The 22,282-nt window shown below is 37.6% G+C and overlaps 1 protein-coding gene across 2 annotated transcripts in view; it reads left to right on the top strand.

Annotated features, from left to right (window-relative positions):
• The first annotated feature begins 356 nt into the window (after positions 1-356).
• wrap73 (WD repeat containing, antisense to TP73) overlaps positions 357-22,282 on the top strand; it is a 69,077-nt gene continuing 47,151 nt past the window's right edge. The window contains exons 1-4 of one of the 2 annotated variants that reach the window (XM_039756098.1): positions 361-454; positions 14,610-14,676; positions 15,467-15,592; positions 15,780-15,932. In XM_039756098.1, coding sequence (XP_039612032.1) covers positions 15,524-15,592; positions 15,780-15,932 — 222 coding nt within the window. In that variant the 5' untranslated portion in view covers positions 361-454; positions 14,610-14,676; positions 15,467-15,523. Of the gene's footprint in view, positions 455-14,609; positions 14,677-15,466; positions 15,593-15,779; positions 15,933-22,282 lie in introns of both variants that reach the window. The other variant, XM_039756097.1, reaches the window with a different exon arrangement.

The raw sequence follows: 22,282 nt of genomic DNA, 5'->3' as shown, positions 1-22,282 counted from the left end.
CAAAATAAAGTTGTGCAATTAAAACATGAAAGAAATAACTTCATGGTAACACATCTTTTTAACGATACAAAACGGCAAAAATAAATTTAAAATAGTGGCAGTTTACGAGATCATTTAAGTATGTCCACGCATAAAATTCTTATTGAAGGACCATTGAAATGCACGAATATAAATCTCTGCCGTTATATGTTTTTTTTTGATAATTAAAGTGTATCATATGACATTTTAGATCAGATTTTCTATATGGTTGTTATTGAAAACGTACTTCCTCTTACACATTTTAGCGAATCTGACGTAGTACAAACAAGACAACTACAATTCCCAGAATGCTTCTGTTTATTGGGCGGAACTGGCGAAAGAAAATCCGGTAGCGATTAAATCTTGTGGAATTGGTTCGTGAGCTACTTCCTTGCAGAATATTTCAGTTGAACGGTTGGAGAAAAGGATTTACAAGGTTAGTGAACTATACAGACAAAGCATGTATTTTATTTTAAACGTTTTTCTTTAATAAATAAAAAAGGCTTAATTATGTGCGTTTGTATTATATTAAGAATGACAAACGATTTTGCATGCCGCTCTCTTATTGTCAGACACAATACCTATCGATTTTAAACATTTTTGAGCTGTTGCGTGTTTAGAAAAACGTGTCAGTTTGTTTGCGTCTGCTTATAGGAGAATAATATCTCTTCAATATAAAACAGAAAAACAAACAAAAAACCTAGGTTAGATATTTAGTGCACATACATGCGCGTTTCGTTAATTTGTAGTCAAAACTGGGTCTCAATACCTAGTAGTGCGCTTTTAAGAGATGTTACCCTCCATGTATTTTATGTTTACTGAATCGAAGTTGCTATCAAACAAAAAAGTGAACTAGTAACTTTCAAATTTTGGAGCCAGTGGACGTGAGTGTTCTAGAATCTGTGATGTCACTTTAACGGTTCATTGTACGCCATTAACGCGTTAACAACATTTACAGTAGTTAATTTGAATCACACCTTGCATTTTTTAAAAATATTTAAAATGTTTAATTTCACTTTCCACGTAATTGTATAATTCACCGAACTGTATAATATAGTTTTATTCAATTGCGAATTCGCTTTAGTCCTACTTATACTTGTTACATATGCACTATGTATATATGCAATCAACTTCTGCGTGAGTGTACAGGCTTTGCAAGCAAGTAACCTTTAGACCTGTCATTACATCGGTAAAGTTCTGTATTAAATTTACACATTGTATACCTTGCGCTTGATGCTGCCGGAGTAGGCTATGACTCAGAGTATAAGGTTAATTTCTAATCCATTCCTTTTTCAGCCCGCGTAACCAAAAAGCGCTGTTAACAGAACACCAGCAGAGCTACGGAGAACGCGGGAGCCAGCCTTAACAGGGCGCCAGTACGCGACGGGGTCGTTCACAGCAGGCATATTCACCGTTGCTAATTGATATAGGACATGTCTTTGGTATGAAAGAAGAATACCGAATACTGATTGCAAAATAAATCCCACGCAAACACTGGGAGAAGCCGCACTAATGTGACCTACAATTCTGTGTGAGACGGCTAATTCAGGCAATGATAAAACAGGTGGATAAAAAAAAAACCGTAATAGAATCTGAACCTTTCACAGAATTCAATACATGTTGTTATGTAATTGAAAAAGTTGCAGTGATCATAATTTAGTAGTCAAATTATGACATATTTTCATTTTCCCTTTTCTTTCTAATCATACCTAATATAATTTTAAAATTCATTGCTGAGTTCTCTTGCATGAGCCAAAATAAAAGAATAACTCAACAACCTTACAATAAAATTACTCGGTAGGAAGAATCTTTTTTTTTTTTTTTTTGGTAAATAAATTTCAAGGATGTATGTTACGATTGGCAACATTTGTGCAATTATTACAGTAATATTTTTTTCAATTGTATAGTATTGTACGTTTTAAGGGATATCCTTTGGCTTATTGATTGTGAGTAATGTGCACATAGCTTAATGAGATCACATTTTGTAATATCTGATGCTTATAGGTGTTTTCTATATGTGTATGTATGTAGTGTACGGTTTATGTATCATCATGGATGGCTCAGTATTTGCATATGGCAAGATTTCCAAGGTGTAATCTTAAAAAAAAAAAAATAACAAAACCACAGCAAAGCATTAATTCTTCCTATTTCCCTAAACCTAACATACACAGCGTATATGTAGATTTAGAACATTTCCTAAAAAACTGTTACACAGAGGATTCAAATATTTATGAGCACCAGCATAAGCATTGGTGCATCCTTGTCAAGTCAAGTTGGGGAGCATGCACTGGTACAGTGCGTTGCTGCACCCACTACACGTCAAAACAGCTCGGGATCCTGGTTGGCAACCCCCCAGGCAGACACGTGGTCCAGTCCTACCCTCCGGAAATGACCCTCTTTCTGCCGCAGCTAGGTGTTACGTGGGCGACCCCTTGGCCTGGTCCAGCCACTTGGGTCCCCAACAATGAGGATCTTATGAGCCGGATCACCCTTGGGGAAACATGCCACATGGCCGTAGTGCCGTAACTGATGCTCCCTCACAAGGCAGGTAATGTACCTCATTCGGGACTCCATGAGCAACCGCTCATTCAACACAAAGTCAAACCAACGGTACCCAAGGATTTTCTTGAGAGACACAGCACCAAAGGAGTCCAGTGTTCGTCTCAGGTCACTGGATAGCGTCTCACAACCATATAGTAAGACAAGAAGCACCAGGACTCTGAAGACTTGAATATTCGTCTTTTTGCATAGATATCGGGAGCGCCACACACCCCTTTACAGCGACCTCATGACCCCCCCCATGCTCTCCCAATCCGTCTACTGACTTCACAGGAAGAGTCACCAGAGACATGAATGTCACTGCCAAGGTAAGTAAACCTCTCAACAAGTTCAACACTCTCTCCGCAAACAGACACACTGCTGATGGCTGTGCCCAAGAGGTCATTAAAGGCTTGGATCTTGGTTTTTATCCAGAACACTCACAAGCCTAGACACACCCGACTCCTCAGTCTCTTGAGTGCCCCAATCAGAGCCTCCATTGACTCCGCGAAGATCACAGCATCATCAGCAAAGTCAAGATCCGTGAATCTTTCTTCACCAACAGATGCCCCATAGCCGCTGGACCCCACAACCTTGCCCAACACCCATCTTTGCTTCCTTTTGGGAGACTGGCATCGTCCCAACTGCATCCTTGTGCACATTGTAAAATGTTCAGGAGCCTTTAGGTCCACATTTACTTCTTTATTTGTTTTTCTTTTTGTAACGCAGATGTTCAATGTCAAATCAAACTTATTGTTACTTAGTCCATTGAAGCTTTTGGTTGCAAATTTTGCTTCTTCTCAAATTACTGTCTGAATAAGCTGATATGTAGGATGTCATAATGATGTAGTGGGTAGCACTCCTATGCCCATTTGCATTTCATATGGAGTTTGTTCATTCTTTCTGTATATGTGGGTTTTCCTTCTACACTCCCACAGATATGAATGTTAGGTTAACTGGCGGTTCCAAATTTGGTCCTGTGTCTATGTGTGAGTAAGCCCTGTGATGGTCTGGTATCCTGTGCTGGGCTGTTTTTTGATTTGCACTGGGTGCTTCCTGAAATAGGCTCTGGACCCAGCCGCAAATTTCAATCAGATTGAGCAGATCTGAGAATTTCATATCAGTTTATATAGAGGAGAATTCAGGGACATATAGGAACCAATGCAAAACTGACAAGAAATGTCCACAGTGTCAGTCGTAGCACTTATTATAGTGTACCTTCTTGAGCATGATAGAGCTGTAACTACCAACTGTTATCTGTCCCTGACACAACTAACTGATCAGAGGTGTGTTTCCCAAAAATGATCAATCTTGGTGAATAACATAGGTAAAGAGCAAATAAGTTTCTTGAGTGTTTTCCTAAGCCCTTCATCATCGTACATTTAACAAACGAGGATAAAGTGTTTCTTTGTTGGGCTTTTCCTAAGTGTCCACATCAGGAAAGCAGATTGTTAACAGAAACATCAATCCCACATACTTTAGTTGTCAGATATATATTATATTGTGACACCAGTCATGCACAAAATAAAGAAAATAAAATTTTGACTAATAGGTAAAATTAACTGAATATGTTAGTCAAATATATTTAAATGGGCTGAAAACGTCACATGACATTTTAGTAAGAAAGAAAACAATGGTAAGCAGCATTAGGAAAAAAAAAAAAGAACACTTCACAAAAGAAAGATTACAACAAGTTATATAAGAAGTGTCAAAAATTAAGATGTAATGTTTTCCTATGCTCTTCAAAGCCTCTGTGGACTTGTGCAGTGCCCGGAATCACGTCTTTCATGTGCCCAGAACATGCACTGCAAAACTGTGTTTGCTTTGGTTTGTGGATTTCTTCCTGTCCTCAGCCATGCTTTGGTTATTCCACACTGGAATTAAACAGGCATTTGCAAAAAGGATACCCACTTTCTCCCAGAAACCAGTCAACAGCAAATGCACCCTTGAAATTTGACACCCTCCAGAGTTGGGTTCAATATGTGCATTGTGTAATCCTAGGCTGCTTGGTTACAACATCTGTAAAAAGTCCCTGGTGGTCGGTTGCATATCACCAGTACATTTAACGGTGAGAACCCTTTTTTGTCAGTGTTGGCCCGGACACAGACAGGCAGACACGTTCATTTTTCCCACCACACGTTTATTTACAGCTATATACAATGTCCATGAGTGCCACACAAACCCCACAAGTCCCCAAAGTCCAGGCCACAACAATGCTATTCTTCCTCCTTCAGCAAGCTCAGTCCATTCCGCTCCCGACTCTCGCCCCGAATGAAGGGAGGCGGCCCCTTTTATCCACACCCAGATGTGCTCCAGGTGCTTCCTGGCAATCTCCCACTGACACGCCCCGTGTGGCGGAAGTGCCGGCTGTATCCCTGGAAGTACTCCGGGTGTCCCTGCTCCTCTTCCCGCCAGCACTTCCTGGTGTGGCGGAAGTGCTGAGGTCCAGGGCTTCAAAGAGCTTCAAAGCTCTGGCCCCCAAAGGAACCAGGGTGGTCGCCCCTAGATGGTCTGGGGAAGGTGCAAGCCCTTCTCCGGTCCTCCTGGGCGTCCTGGCCGGGTCGCCACGTCTGACATCAGGTATGGATGGGATTTAAGAATCTGAGAGTAAGCATTCCATGCACTGCACCTACAGTGCCAGGTATACCTGCAGTAGCATGAAAAACAATTTTAGTGTCATGCATGTCGTCATTGTATTATTATTTACCTATTGGGCCATTCCTTTTTTCAAAGTTGACTTACAACATTTGAGATACATTTGGTTATATTTATTTTGTCCAGGTGGAGTCAAGACAGTTGAAGTAGCTGATCACACAATGTCAATAATGGGATTTGAACTCCACAACCTTGGGGTTTGTTGTGTTCACGGCATAATAGTAATTTGTTCACTGGATACAGGGATTTGGATGCAGTAGCCTTGCTGAGGCCATGTACATTAGCAGTGGTCTGCAGGAATCCACTGATGGCATAGAAACGGAAAGCTGTCAGAAGCTGCATAGTGGGACTGAGGGTGTGTCCCTCATATCTGGTGTGTCCCTGTTTCCAGTTCACCTTGAATGGCATCCCTGGTTGAGCTGCGCAATTCTCAGGACAGCTTCCCCTGGTACTAAGGGGTGATTTAATTTCCCACTTTAAATGATGTGGCTGATTATAGAGCAAGTTTAATTCGTTAATTCATTATGTTCTCAAATTGTCTACAGTTGTTAAAACTGAAAAGTGTCCCTTTGTAGTAATCTCTAGCCTTCATTATAATTTTAGACTTATTGTGCAACATTAACATATTATTTTTTTTTTTAATTGTTGATGTTATTACATTGTGCAAATAAGTGCATCAAGGTTTTTTGTGATTGACGTAAGTTGACATCTGTCTCTCTGTGACAGAATTACAGGTAAAAGTCCAAATAAAAAATGATGTTAAAAATAATGAATGGGTCTGTTTATTTCTTAATTTCCAAATTAAATTGGGTACTACTATAGTTGTGAAGAGTCTCAGGGAAACTCTTGCTAATTAACAAGTGATTTAAAGTACAAAGCGTTACAATGCTTTCAAGATACAAACATCTTGATGTTTTTTTACATAACTTCTTTAACAGCTTAGGTCTGTGTTCTTAAAGAAAAATTAACATTTTGTAAAGTTTTACACCTAGATAGTCCCAGAATTAGGGTCAGATAACCTTCCCGTTCTAAATGTGCTGGTCCAGTAACTCCTATTTTTGCATCCTTACATCTTACCTTAACAGACACACAGTTTTTTTAATATTACCAGCTTTAGCTTACTAAAGGATGATAGGTGCCTTACCGAAGAGTAATGCTTATTACATTTGCTGTAAAGATTATGCTGAGCATTCCACATTTGCATCTAGCACATGAAATATACTGTAGTCTCTTCACCTGTTCCCGAATTAAAGTTGAAAAAACCTCTTGACTTTAGGGATGTCACAGGAATTGATATTTCAGTACCAAGTTGAAACCAAAACAACAAAAAATGTAATGGCATTAGCTTTTTTTATAGTATTGGTAGTACTGAGTGAAAGTTGGTACTGCCCTCATGCATGATTGCAAGTAGATGAATTACTTTGGGAGGCACAGTAATAACATTAAAAAACAGTGTATGGAAGTGACTCACAGTGTTGAAGATACAACACCACCTTAGCACATGTCGAAATAAACAGCAAAAGTGATGTCTGGAAACACTTTGTTTTATAGAAGGAATTTTAGCGTCTGATTGTGGGAATCATGATTATTATTATTATTATTTTTTTTTTTTTAAGAAAAAGCCAAAACACACACACAGGCTTTCATTATTACCACTTTTACCTTGCAATGGGGTATTTTCAGAAGAGAGCGATGATGTGACCGATCAGATATGAGTTATAATAATTTCTCTGTGGTGTCACAAAGTTGTAAGAGAAGACAAAATAATGGGAAGACGAATTTCTGTTTCATACTGTGTTCTACACATTTCCTAAGAAAGAATATAGGCTTCACAGTCATTTTCAGTTTGTATTGAACATGTCTACAGATGTCAAAGATACATCTATTTTCTAACTGGTTTATACATTTATCGGTTGTGAGGGAAACCTTGCATGCATCCACAGATATGCATATATTCAAGTACTGGGGTAAACTGCACACCTGCAGTAAAAATCATGGCTAGTTTCAGACAAAGTTACTATTTGGCCCGTCTGCAGTGGTGATTAAATCAACTGCTTCATTTGTTAATACAAAAATTAATTCAGTACATTGAAGCACAAAACACAGTGATTATGTATGTTAGTGGGACAGGCAAAACAGCATACTTCATTGCTAAATATGAATATACAAATGTGTAATTCATTTGGTTTCTTAAGCCAAACTAATGACTAATATTCATTAGTATAACTTGTAAAACGTAACTATACTGAAAAACACCTCATATATTTGAATGGTATGTTGGCAAATGTAATGTAGTCTGCCAGCTAAGCAGCAGGTAATGTCAGTCCTGATAATCAAATTCTGAATTAGCACACAGGCTAAGCAATAACAAAGTCTTGTCAGTCATGTAAAATACTTTGAAAACAGCACAATAAAGGGGGTTTTACAGGTGTTCTGAAACAGTGGACTGATGTAAAACTGGTAAGTTTGATTTCACAGAGGAAACTTTATAATTTTTTACTTTAATATTTTGTCTTTAAAGTGGTGGAGAAGTAGTTACGTCCTGAGTATGACGTTGAACTGCATCCGGCCCTGCAAGCGGCCCTCCAATTTGTAGGGAAATCATGGGGGTTGGTGGCAGGATTGGCACTCCAGCCCCGTAAAAAAAAAACTTCACACATCTCCGAGACGACAAAAAGGACTCCTTTTTACTCTTCGCAGGATTAGCTCTGCTGCAGCCACCCATAGGAAGGCTGCTCGCATCATGAAGGGGATGGGGGAAAGCCCTCAGGAGCCCCATCCCCGGAAGAGTCAAAAAACCACAGCCAATGGGGTCAGATATGTTGGGTATTGAAACTGGTGTGGTGCTGAGGCGTCGCCCACTACACGGCAGCACACGGGTCCCAATTTGAGGCGGCCCATACGGGTAGGCGCATGGAACGTCTTGTCTCTGCAGCAAGATGATCATCTTCCTCTGCTGTCGGAGGAGCTGCGTAATCTCCGCATTTCAGTGGCGGCACTCTCTGAGGTGTGCAGACCGGGGACTGGCCAGATCTCTGTAGTTGGATACACCATTTATTAGTCTGGTCGCTCTGATGGCTGTCATACTCGGGGAGTAGCTGTTGCTGTAGTGGATTGGCTTCTTCCAATGGTGTCCGATGTCACTCCTTTCAACAAGTGTATTATGAGACTCAGATTATGGCACTCCCTTGGTGCCTTTTCTTTTGCCTGAGTGTATGCTCCAACCATGGTGAGTGTTGTCTCGGCAAGGGAGACATTTTATTCGCAGCCTTGCTCGGTGGTTAATGGGTCTCCACAAAGTGACACTTCTCTGGTCATGGGTAACTTCAATGCAGCCACTGGCACTGATTGGGCTGGCTATGAGGATTGTCTTGGTCCCCATGGGTCTGGTGACCGTGGTGAAAGTGGCTCCATGTTTCTTGACTTTGCAAAAGGTCAGGGGCTGCGAATCGCTGGATCCTGGTTCCAGCGCAGAACCGCATCGTCGGACTTGGTACTCGAATACTGGTGGTGTGGTGAAGGAGATCGACCACATCCTTGTGGGCAGACGCTGGAGGCTCTTGCTGGTGGTAAAGCTGTCCTCGTGGCATTGCAAGCAATCTTTGCTTCCATTTGGGAGACTGGCATCATCCCAACTGAAAATTAAAACAGATGTTAGATATTAACATAAAAATGCATGAAATTAGGAATTTTGGAGGAGATTATTCAGGATATTTTGCATATATTATATCATTCAGAATAATACTGATGTTTGGAATAGAGGTACAATCCAGGGCTAAGTTGCTGAGATGGAAAGTGGACAAAGCTAACATCCTGAACCACTTTTTAAGTAGATTTTCTCATCTTTCACCGCCTTACAACAATGCTCAGTGTCTGTCTGTATCACCCCCCACCTCTCTTCCATCATAACATTCGTATTAATTTAAGATCAAAAATGCCTATGAAGATATTGCGCTTGTCATATCATCTTCTTAGATCATTTGAATTAACTTAATTTTTAAAGCTAGTTGACTGACTTTCAACAGCTATGATCTTGGGATGTGGGTCTGTTATACCCTGGTGTAAAACTGTTCTCACTTTTATTTGATCTGAATAAGGTTAAATAAAAAATCATAAAAAGGAATGCAAAGTGCCATTTCACTATTACTTACCATAATTGATTACACAGAGTAAATAATTGATAAAAATTCAAAAGTTTGGACTAAAAGTAAATCTGAGATGATCAGAAAGGGGTGAAAAAAGAAAGGCTTTCTCAGAATTCTAGATAATAACTAATCCTTGGTTTGATAATATTTTAATTTTTGCTCAAACTCACATTTACTCATAATGGGCCAATGAACAGTTGTCATTGAACCCAACACAAATATTTTCTGTATCCAGAGAAAATTTACAACAAATGGAGAATGTACATACTTAATACAATGAGGAGAATTTGTAGAATTTAAAACCAGGTCTCTGGGGCTGTGAAGAAGTAGTTCTCTCTATTGTATCATGGTGAAACTTTATTCATCTTCTCCACAGTATTAATTATCTATATAGTCATTAATTTTTCTGAACCTCTTTATTCCCATTTAGGGTTGCAAGTTACACACAAAAATGCGAAAACTTTTAATAACTCACACTAAGGGCATTCTAGTGTAAAAACAAACCAACAAGCCACTTCAAAACCAGTCCCCAATAAATGAGAGAGGTTGTGATATTGGGGGTTTGAGACACAGAATTACTTCAGAGACAGAATGTCACACACAGTGTGTTGCTTTCTGGGTGCACAGGTGGGAGACCTCCCTGGGAGGGTAGATCCAGTTGTCCGCAGACTGTCCGTTATGTAATCCAAATTAATAGAGTTAGGTGCCAAGCTGAGGAGCAGACCTGACAAGGTAGTTCTACCTCTGTCATGTGCTGGTCTAAGTAAGATTGAGGAGGTTAGAAGGTTTTGGCATTGGGACTTCTTTTGGGACATATGGGACATGATGGGTTACATTTGAACCATATGATTAGGTTATTCAAGGATTATATAAACTACCTTGGGAGCGGCCTGTGGGGAAGTTTAGGACAGGCCAGGTTTCAAACTGTATATGAAAGGATGAACATTAGTGTTCAAACAAATATATGTTTTATAACTTTAAGTTTTATTCCAAACTGAAAGTACAAAGTTAAATAAGTAACACTTTAAACATTGCCTGCTTGAAGGCCAGGAGTATCAAAAATAAAACAAGTGAGTAGCTGAGCATAATTATGATATAGCAACAACAAAGACAGGAATGTGTATAACATATAGTTACACATTTTTAGGGTGGATAGGCAAAAAAGAACAAGAGGGGGTGTTGCCATTTATGCAAAACAGATTTAAATGTAAGTGAATTAGAAGATGAGCCACATCTTGGTGAGGATGTCTGGATTCGACTGTAAAGTTTTAGGGATAGAGGCAGTATTTTAGGAGTGTGCTTTAGACCCCATAATCTAGATAGTAATTTCAGTGCACATCCTTTTAATAATATTAAACAGGCAAGTTTTGAGGGAGATATTATAGTCACAGAGGTCTTTACCCAAATATTAACTAGGCTAGCCTTCCAAATAGAAGAGCACAGGAGCAGGAGTTTTTAGATATAACTATTTGTATATTAAAGCACCAGCATGAGGAGATGCATATCTAGATTTTATTTTTATTTTATTTTTTATTAATTTGATGTTATTTTAGAGTAATTAGATGGACAAGCTTTCTTGGACTGAATTGTTTTTTCTTGTCAATATTTTTTTGTAATGTTTACCGTGTTTTTTGAAAGATGTATAGGCCTTGTGTGACTCCTGGATGAATGTGACACATCCTAAAATGTTGTTTAATCAGCATTAAAGGATACGTTAAGTATCTTTTCAAGACCAAAGTTATTTCTTCTTGGTTATGGTATGTATTCATTTGCTACATAAAATTGCATTCTAAAATGAAGCATTTTTCTTTAATTTTATAAATACTTTGCCTCTTCTTACAATGAGGCTGGGGGGGTACATGCGTTCTTACATCACAAAACCCATAAACCTTACAGAATACTTATATTTTTCAAGCCAAAAATGTTACCAAGCATTGTTCTTCACCTTGAGATTACATACATATATTTCAAAATAATGTATCAATGTCATTTTAAGAAGGAAAACTGCAAAAGCCAAAATATTGTTTTGATATTTAGCTATTAATAAAGGAGGCAGGCTGTACACATTATTAGCTTTACGTCATTCTCCTCCACACCAACCTTTAGTCTAAAGGGTGTAGATTCACCTCAGAAAATATTTGCCATGTGCCATCATTGACATTGAATGTTGGTAACCAGACATGAATTGTGGCCTATGATTTGTAGACGGCTAGACGAATGACTTCAAAAAGTTGCATGTTCTGACCACTTAAACTCTTTCCACTATACAGAAGCTTATTTTGCAAATATATACCACCACTGGATTAATAATGGATGCGTGTGTTTCAGTGAGAGACAAACAATATTGAGAAGGCCTGTAACATGCAATAAGAACTGAATTGACGTTATACACTGTGCTTGAAGTGATCCAAATTATTGTTGGTACTCTGTGTTGTCATCCTCGCGATACATTAATTTTACTTGGCACTGGAGTGTATTGACATCAGTATAGATTGAAGAGCAGTTCCCCTATACCCCTTGGAGATCAGAGTTTGTCTGAGCGTGAGGTGCCTTTATGCACCGATAAGTTAACTTTAGGCCTAGTCATACATCCATCCATGAGCGCAGGATTGCGGACAAAGTGCAGGACAGAAATGATCTCTGAACAGGGCATCAGTCCATTACATGGTGAAAACACGCACACATGCACACAAGCTTGGGTCAAGTTAGTAATGACAATTCTGCTAAATTTAATCAGGTAGAAGGTTAGTAAGTTCAGTACTGATTTTTTAACGTTGATGCAGTGATAGTGTAGAGCTGTCATTCCTACCTCACAGCACCAGGGTTAGTAAGAGATTTGCTTGTTCTTTCCACGTATTTACAGATTTTTTGGTATGAGTGAGTGTTGGGATGTTTACTTATGTCAACATGTTTTCAGTTTTTTTTTAATTACCATATCCTCAGCAAATCAACTCATCTTTCATTTGTTTTGGCCTCACTCATGATGGAGGTTGTGAGCAGATGAGAAACAGGGAATTGTATTCTTACTTTAAGAAAAACGGAACAGTCTGTGATAAAATAATTATTTTGTTTTTAATATCATAAGGATGCTTCAAACGCTGAATGCATGTTCTCTTAAACCAAAACCTTTGCTGCTTCAAAGTGGACGTATTTATTACATTTTAAGGCTTTTTTCATTTACCCATGTATTAATGTACTCTCCAGCTCTGTTGTAAGCTGCAAGAATAAAATATTTTTAAAGTTTACAAAATAATGCTTCACTTTAGAACACAATTTTATGTGGTAAATTAATATGTACCACTATTGTGGAAGGAATAACATTGACTAGGAAAATCTTAAACTTTTCCTTTAAGAAGCTGTACATCAGAGATGAAAGTTGCCACGAAATTTTATACAATCTATCATATTTGATGTTAAAAGAATCATGACGGCTTACTTTGTTAATAGTTTTTAACGATGACAGAGTACAATTAAATCTTTCTTGCTGGGTTGTAATTCACAAGAAAATAACAACCTTCCGTTATGGTTGGTATCATCTCCAAGTTGTATCATTCTCTTTATCAGCAGATATAACTTAAAAATATTTACAGTGCTGCTAAAATACATAAACGGTGTACTCACTAGTTTTTGAGCAGGCTTCAGATGTTTAAAGATGTTGTTCAACATGACTAAAATCACTTGATTGATAAATGTACTGCTTTAGATTTTAAAAGGATGTGCAATATTTACTTGGGGATGATGTTTTAATACAGTGGTTCTCAAACCAATCAAAAGGTACACCCTTTTGAATATAGAAAATGACACAATGTTTTATGTTAAATAATGAAAAAAAAATGCTTAACAATGACGAACATTGTATTAATATTATTCATTGCAAATTTTCTTTAAACATTATACAATTATTTGTCTAGCTTGATTTCTATACTGGGCTTTTGAAAATGAAGCTTCACTATTGATATGGCTAATGTCAACTCACTGTCAAGTTCATCTTGGATTTTTATTTTGTTTTAAGTGAAGCAATTACAAAGATACCGTCCTCATGTAGATAGCATTTTGCAGAAGGAGACAATTTCCACAACCCTCTGCCCTATGAATAGGAACTCCTCCATTATACCCAGCCAGAATTTACTCTCTAAGATGTGAAACACAGTTAGTTATGATTCAAAACTCTAACTAAAATGACTAAAAAACTTTTTGTTAAATGAAGTAAAAATCAAATTAAAAGCTCAGTGAAAAATGAAAATTAAAATGAAATTAAAACCGAACACTCAACCTAACTGAAGTAAAATAAATATATATTTTTTTTAATTTTAAAAATAAACCAATTACAGGCAGTCAATTACTGACCATAGCTCCCCCTGAGGTGTGCATGTGTGTGGTTGTGCATCGCTTACATTTCAGCTCAAAATAATTTTCCAGTAGTGCACAAAATAGTGAATCAGACTGTCCATAAGTAAAGTTATGATGGAGGAGTGGCACAACGGTCTTCCTCCTGGTACTTGGTTTTTAGAAATTAGCATGGAAAGCTCTTTGAATGATGTCATTAAAGTGACACATTTGGCTTTCTTTATGCCCACCCATCACAACCTCACCTGACCGGATATCTGATCTAGAGTTTTTTGCAGGTACTAATAATTGAACCTAAACCAGTTTGTACTTGCATGTCAACTAACCCTGCATCTGGTTTACTTTTCCCTAACACTTTGCAGTCGTTTTCTGTTATTTAATAATAAATGAAGTCCCAGACCTCAGTAAAGTATAGCTGATCTTTTCCAAGTGGATTTTATTTGAGATCCCAGTCCAATCGATGACTACCGTTGTATGAATTTAACAAGGTAAATTCTTATGAGTTTCATCTCACAACCTAGGGATGTACACATTAGGAGTAAATGGTTACTCCAGAGTGGCCTGTGATTAGTCCGCGTGTGTGCTCTTTAGACTGGTACGCATTTAGTTTCTTCTCGCATGGTACCTAATGTCCCAGCCTCCTTAATGTACAAAGAAAATAACTTTTCAGAGTTGTATCACTCAAAAATTAGCCATCCATTGAGCATTCTGATTCAGCTTTGTACATTCAGCTACTGTTCAATGTGACTTCTAAAGTCTTATAACTTGAACATATTGTTGTTTGTTATATGAAAAACAAATTTTGTATTACACTGTTATTACATTTAATGTTAATTCAATGTCATTTTAACACTTGGATGCAGAGAACCCTGTTTCAAAATGAGGTTTCTCCTGTTACAATTACAGAAAAAAGAAACCCCTTACAGCATTCCGTCTCTTTACTAGTGCCTATGCCAACAGCAACACAAGCAAGGTATAGTCCAATTTTTAGCATATTTCTACTGAAAATGTCTGTATGCACCCTTCAAGTAATTTGTTTTTGCTTTTTTAATTTTGACCTCAATAGGACAAGCAACAATCTCTGCCCCCTCTATCATTTAAATTTTTTAGTTTCTTCATATTTATGAGGTAGAAAATATTTTTTGTTAGGCTATCATTTGTTTTGACAGTACACAATGCTTTTATTAATGTATATTGTTGCTGAATAACTAATGTAATGCTTTCTTAATTTATGTTAAATGACATAGGTGGAAATGTCTTTGTAAAAGCGATTAAGAATGATCCGTCTATGTATTTTGGGCGAGTCTGTAATTATCAATGTTTTAAAGAAGATACTGTAGGTGCTAATATCTCTAACTGCATTTAGTTGGAATTTTGTTGTTATGGACACTATTAAAAATGTGTAAACTACCACATTAATTTGCAGGTAAAATTTGTTGGATATTTATTTCACTGCCTAGTGGAGCATGTGTTTTGGCCTGCTATTCATAGATTCAGATTTCTGTTTGCTCCTGTTTAGGTTTTGATAGTTTATTTGTGCTTTGTTTACTGTATTGACTTGTTTTAATTTTTTGATATTTCCACAAAAATTCAATTTTTGCCTATAATCATTAATATTATTCCATAATTCATCTTAAATTCAATAAAACATGGCTTTCTCATAAATAAAATAAAATATTTTTCTCATATGTGAATACCACTGTGCATTACAACTTCATTCAAGTGTATTTTCTCATTTTGTAACTTTTATGTATATTTCACAGAAGCAAGAAGACTGTTTAATACAAAAAAGGGAAAATAACACTGCAGACTGTGGCAAGATGAATTTCTCAGAGGTTTTCAAACATTCCAATCAGCTTTGCAGGATCTCTCCAAATGGGAAGTACTTGGTAAGGATACACCTACCAATTTATTAGTTACTCTGATAACTTGTAGGCAGTTTATTTGATGTGTTTGAACTTTACTTTCTCAATGATTTACTCATTTGGATTTAGCAAGTATTTCTTTGTGGCAAATTTTTCACCTTATGTTTTACCCCACTTATTTTCTTCTTTCTTTAAACCATTTGTGTCCTAGGCAACCTGTGTGCAGTATCGCCTGGTGATACGAGATTTTGACACACTACAGATTCTGCAGCTTTACACGTGCCTGGATCAAATCCAGTTTGTTGAGTGGTCATCTGATTCATCTTTCATCCTTTGTGCCATGTTTAAAAGGGGACTTGTTCAGGCAAGTATGGTTTTTAATAGGAAAACTTCTGTGCAATAAATTGAACATTTCTTAAAATGTTGTAATTTATTTGGAGAATGGTCATCAGTGATTTGATAATGACTGTTTTTCATACGTTGTGCATCCTTTCTTTGAAAACAAGTGAATTATGCACACTTCACATTTGCTGATGTGGTGTACTCCTTCAGCCAGACGTAAACTTTGACTGATTGAGGTGAAGTATAAATATGGACTTTGTTTACTGAAAGGTGGAAGTCAAGCACTTTTTGACCAACTGCTCACTTTGATATCAAATTGTTCACTGAGGAACCTCCATAATTGGTTATATGTAAATTTTGCAGGAAGTACTGCTGTTTAATTTAATTTATAATTAAATTAATTTCTGTTTTGTGGGTTGCATGGAAAAATATTTTTGTAAGATAGTTTTGCATTCATCCATAATATATGTTTAAACAATACATTTTTTCACTCTCTGTTTCTTGCTCATACGTTTAATAGGATAACGAGGTGAAAGTCCATGTAATGCAGGATTGAAGAACATGGTATTTTATATGTCGTCTTGTCTTTTTGTAAGAGGTCACCAATCCATATTTGTAAGAGGCAAGGTGTTTTGTTTTTTTTTGTTTTTTTTTTTAATATAATTAGGCAGGTTGTATATACGTACTGATGGAAATTTTTAAATCTAATTGTAAGTGAGTTTGAGCCATCCTTCCACTCTGAAGTATGAATCTATGTTTTGGTTTTAGTTTGATCATGTTTAAATCAGTTATTATTTACATAGAGTCTGTTTCAATGTAGCATATAGTTGTGAGAAAATGGTCCCAGACTGTTCTGAGATGTTACTGGTACAATACAAACTCTGTAATGCCATGCTTCTTAGGGAAAACACAGGTCCAGTGAGAGATTAATGCAGTATAAATATGAATACAAAAGTAACATGACCTGGAGCACCTTAAGAAAACCACTTGCAGCAAGGAAGTACAAAATATAGGTTATTTGGGTTTCAAGACAACATAATGAAGAAAGATTTTGTTATCTCACAATGGACACGTCTGGTGAACAGTGAGTAATAGGGTTAGGCTATAGCCAATGAAATGCTAGCATTTTGAAATGTTTATATCAACAAAAATAAGCAATCTTTAAAAATTAGTTCTGTTTTATGTTGAAAGATTTGTCTATAGTGCCATTATACTGCAATTTTGCTTTTAGAATATCTCTACAAGCATTAATTAAATCCCCTCAATACTGTATATGCATGGCATGAATTGATCTGTTGTGATTACATTATTAAATGAACTGGTTATCCTTGAGGCTGGAAAGTTCTATCAAAGCTGTTTGAAAATCCAGTTATATGAAGTGAAAACCTGCAAGTGTGTTAATCAGTGCTGTGTTGTTTTTCCCTGTTGCAAGCAATGTTCCATCATTTTAAATACCCAAGACCATGCAACACCTCAAGCAGCAGTCATGGAAGAAGGGCAACTGGCATCCCCCAACTCTTTGTGTCTGCTACTGTTGTGATTTTTTTAATTTTTGTTTTCTTCCTTTTTAGTCGGGGTGTGTGTGTGTGTGTGTGTGTGTGTGTTATCTGTCTATGTCCATCTATTATCACTTGGACTTCCCCAAGTTCACTTTTGGAATTTTTGCTTCCATTCCACAATTTTAGCATTTTCACAGCTAGTTTAGTGTTTTTGTAACAGTACACTTTATCAATGATGTGTAGCACAGTTGCCCTCAAATAAAATGCATTAATGCAGTTCTCAGTTGTCTGGATTGTCTGCTATTTAACTTGTTGCTTTAAAAAAGTTTGAATATATTTTTCTTCTGACAACTTAAAAATTTGATTTGGTTGTATGTAAGAGTGAAAAGTATAGTGCAGGTAATACTAATTAAAAGAAGAATGTCTTTTCAAATTCAAGTTCTTGGAATTTGTTCAGGTAAATAGAGCTGACACACACACATGCATAAAAAAAACAACTCCACATTGGGTTAATAAACAGTTGAAAAAGATGCTGCAAAATTAAAAAAAAAAAAAAAAAAAAAAAAACAGCTGTATAAGATTAGTAGCTCCAGTGTGAATTATAACACATATGAGAACATGAGGACAACCATTAAGAAGGATATTAGGGAGTCTGAAAGGCAGTTAGAGATGAATGTAGCACATAAGGTGAAAGATGACCCAAAGAGATTATTTCAATACTCTCTTTGAAATAATACTACTAATAGTAGTAAAAGAACAGTCAAGGAGGAGGCGACAAAAGGTATCAGGAATAGTAAAGTGGAATTAAACATACAGACAGTGAAATAGCAGATGCTCTAAACTTACATTTTTCTGAGGTCTTCACATGTGAGGAAGTAGATTACCTCCCAGTGGTCAAAGGGAATAGTAAGGAAGTCTGAGTGATTTGGACATTAAGAGGGGAGAAGTGCTTCTTAGATTAAATAGGCTGAAATCAAACAAATCCCAAAAACCACATAATATTTATCCTTGAATTTTTAAGGAGGGTTTAGTAAGTACTGTACATATATAAACCCTTGACGCATATTTTAGGAAGTTACTGGGGAAATTGTGAAGGACTGGAAAAAGCCAAATATTATCCTGTTGTATTAAAAGGGTGATTGGGCAGCTCTAAGCATACTGGAATTCTGTGAGGAAACAACAAAAGGATATGAACAACGTGGAGCATATGATATTATTTGTCTTGACTTTATCAAATGCTTTCTGTAAGTTTCACATGAGTGGTTGGTTATTTGTAGACTGGTGCAAAACTGGCTCAGACACAGGAAAAAGAGACTGATATTGAGAGTGATATTGTGAGGAACCCTATAAGAATTGGGGGAGGTTAAGAGTGTTGTTCCACAGAGGTCAGTGTCAGGACTGCTGCTATTTTTAAGATATATAAATAATTTGGACAGGAGTATAAGAAATTATATTTGATTTTAAGAGACAGAAATCTGTATGTTCACCGATTGTAGTTCTGGGAGAGGAGGTAGAAATAGTGACTGAATATAAATACTTCACAGCGCATCACTTTTTCCACATTTTATGTTACAATCTTATTCCAAAATGGATTTTTTCCTCAGAATTCTACACACAACACCCCATAATGACAACGTGAAAAATGTTTGAGATTTTTGTAAATTTATTAAAAATAAAAAAATTGAGAAAGTACATGTACATAAGTATTCACAGCCTTTGCCATGAAGCTCAAAATTGAGCTCAGGTGCATCCTGTTTCCCTTGATCTTCCATGAGATGTTTCTGCAGCTTAATTGGAGTCAATTCATCCATCCTCTTCCGCTTATCCAAGGTCGGGTCGCGGGGGCAGCAGCTTAAGCAGAGAGGCCCAGACTTCCCTCTCCCCGGCCACTTCTTCCAGCTCTTTTGGGAGAATCCCAAGGCGTTCCCAGGCCAGTCAGGAGACATAGTCCCTCCAGCGTGTCCTGGGTCTTCCCCGGGGCCTCCTCCTTGTTGGACGTCCCCGGAACACCTCACCAGGGAGGAGTCCAGGAGGCATCCTGATCAGATACCCGAACCACCTCATCTGACTCCTCTCGATGCGGAGGAGCAGCGGCTCTACTCTGAGCCCCTCCCGGATGACTGAGCTTCTCACCCTATCTTTAAGAGAAAGCCCAGACACCCTGCGGAGGAAACTCATTTCAACCGCTTGTATTCGCGATCTCGTTCTTTCGGTCACTACCCATAGCTCATGACCATAGGTGAGGGTAGGAGCGTAGATCGACTGGTAAATTTCACCACAAAAGACCGATGCAGAGCCCGCATCACTGCGGATGCAGCACCGATCCACCTGTCGATTTTGCGCTCCATTCTTCCCTCACTCGTGAACAAGACCCCGAGATACTAGAACTCCTCCACTTGGGGCAGGATCTCTCCCCCAACCCTGAGAGGACACTCCACCCTTTTCCGGCTGAGGACCATGGTCTCGGATTTTGAGGTGCTGATTCTCATCCCAGCCACTTCACACTCAGCTGTAATTGGAGTCCACCTGTGGTAAATTCATTTGATTGGACATCAAAGGTCCCACAGTTGACAGTTCATGTCACAGCACAAACCAAGCATGAAGTCAAAGGAATTGTCTGTAGACCTTGAGACCAGTGCAGGATTTACGTATAAGCTACACAAGTTATAGCTTAGGGCCCCTGCCTTCTTGGGGGCCCCCAAAACAAATTGTTCGAGTGAGCAATTGTCATATATCTATACTAATAAAAGGCAAAGCCCTCACTGACTCAATCACTGACTCATCACTAATTCTCCAAGTTCCCGTGTAGGTAGAAGGCTGAAGTTTGGCACGCTCATTCCTTACAGCTTCCTTACAAAAGTTGGGCAGGTTTCATTTTGAAATTCTACGCGTAATGGTCATAACTGGAAGCTATTTTTCTCCATTTACTGTAATGGAGTTGAGCTTGAAAGCCGTGGGGGGTGGAGTTTCATGTGACATCATCATGCCTCCCACGTAATCACGTGAACTGACTGTCAACGCAGTGCGTTGAAAACCAGGAAGAGATTTAAAAAGCGCTGAAGAAAACATGCATTATATAATTGAGAAGGCAGCAAAACAATAAGAAGCGAGCGAGTGACATATACAACCATATTCATGAGTGCTGCTACTTCAGAAACAAAGCACGGTGTAAACCTAAAGTTTAAATTAAGTTCATAGACAGGCTGCTGCTGGCATTTGTAATTTAGTGCCTGCCCATATAAGGCCGTCCGTCAGCGGCATTCCAATAGAAACACTGCCGCTAAATATTCATGGGTGAAGGACTGTGCTTATGCAGAGGAAGATGAGATGGTCAGGGTGGTGTTTGGCACAAACTCAGCAAAACTGCGAGAGAAACTTTTAAGTGCCGGGTCTTAGCTAACATTATATACAGCCGTGGACATCACACGAGATGGCACCAGCACAGCTGGGAACCTTCGATGCAAGAACACCAAGCGGCTCACGTGAACTAACGCAGTTAGATATATATATATATATATATATATATATATATATATATATATATATATAGATATATATATATATATATATATATATATAGATATATAGATATATAGAGAGATATAGATATATATAGAAATATATATAGATATATAGAGATATATACAGATATATACATATAGATAGAGATATATATATATATATATATATATATATATATATATATATATATATATAGAGAGAGAGAGAGATGTAGATATATGTGTAGATTTGTATATATATGTATATACAGTATATATGTAGATGTGTGTGTGTATATATATATATATATATATATATGTGTATATATATATATATATACACACACACACACAGTGGTGTGAAAAACTATTTGCCCCCTTCCTGATTTCTTATTCTTTTACATGTTTGTCACACAAAATGTTTCTGATCATCAAACACATTTAACCATTAGTCAAATATAACACAAGTAAACACAAAATGCAGTTTTTAAATGACGGTTTTTATTATTTAGTGAGGAAAAAAAATCCAAACCTACATGGCCCTGTGTGAAAAAGTAATTGCCCCCTGAACCTAATAACTGGTTGGGCCACCCTTACCAGCAAAGAAGCGTTTGCGATAACTTGCAGTGAGTCTTTTTTACAGCGCTCTGGAGGAATTTTGGCCCACTCATCTTTGCAGAATTGTTGTAATTCAGCTTTATTTGAGGGTTTTCTAGCATGAACCGCCTTTTTAAGGTCATGCCATAGCATCTCAATTGGATTCAGGTCAGGACTTTGACTAGGCCACTCCAAAGTCTTCATTTTGTTTTTCTTCAGCCAGTCAGAGGTGGATTTGCTGGTGTGTTTTGGGTCATTGTCCTGTTGCAGCACCCAAGATCGCTTCAGCTTGAGTTGACGAACAGATCGCCGGACATTCTCCTTCAGGATTGGTAGACAGTAGAATTCATGGTTCCATCTATCACAGCAAGCCTTCCAGGTCCTGAAGCAGCAAAACAACCCCAGACCATCACACTACCACCACCATATTTTACTGTTGATATGATGTTCTTTTTCTGAAATGCTGTGTTCCTTTTACGCCAGATGTAACGGGACATTTGCCTTCCAAAAAGTTCAACTTTTGTAATAATAATAATAATACATTTTATTTGATAGCGCCTTTCAAAACACTCAAGGACACTGTACACAGTAAAAAATAATAAAAGTAAGAAAATAAAAAGCAGGCAAAAGAGCAGGTAAATTACAAGATCATAAAACATAAAACAATTCCAAGATAGGAAAATGGAGAAAGTTATGTAGGATAAGCTATTTTGAATAGGTGAGTTTTTAGTCTAGATTTAAAAAGAGAGAAAGAGGTGATGTTTCTTAGTTCAGGA

This window comes from Polypterus senegalus, chromosome 6 (genome assembly GCF_016835505.1).
Source record: "Polypterus senegalus isolate Bchr_013 chromosome 6, ASM1683550v1, whole genome shotgun sequence".
NCBI lineage: Eukaryota > Metazoa > Chordata > Cladistia > Polypteriformes > Polypteridae > Polypterus > Polypterus senegalus.
This window is presented reverse-complemented; position numbering and strand designations above follow the sequence as displayed.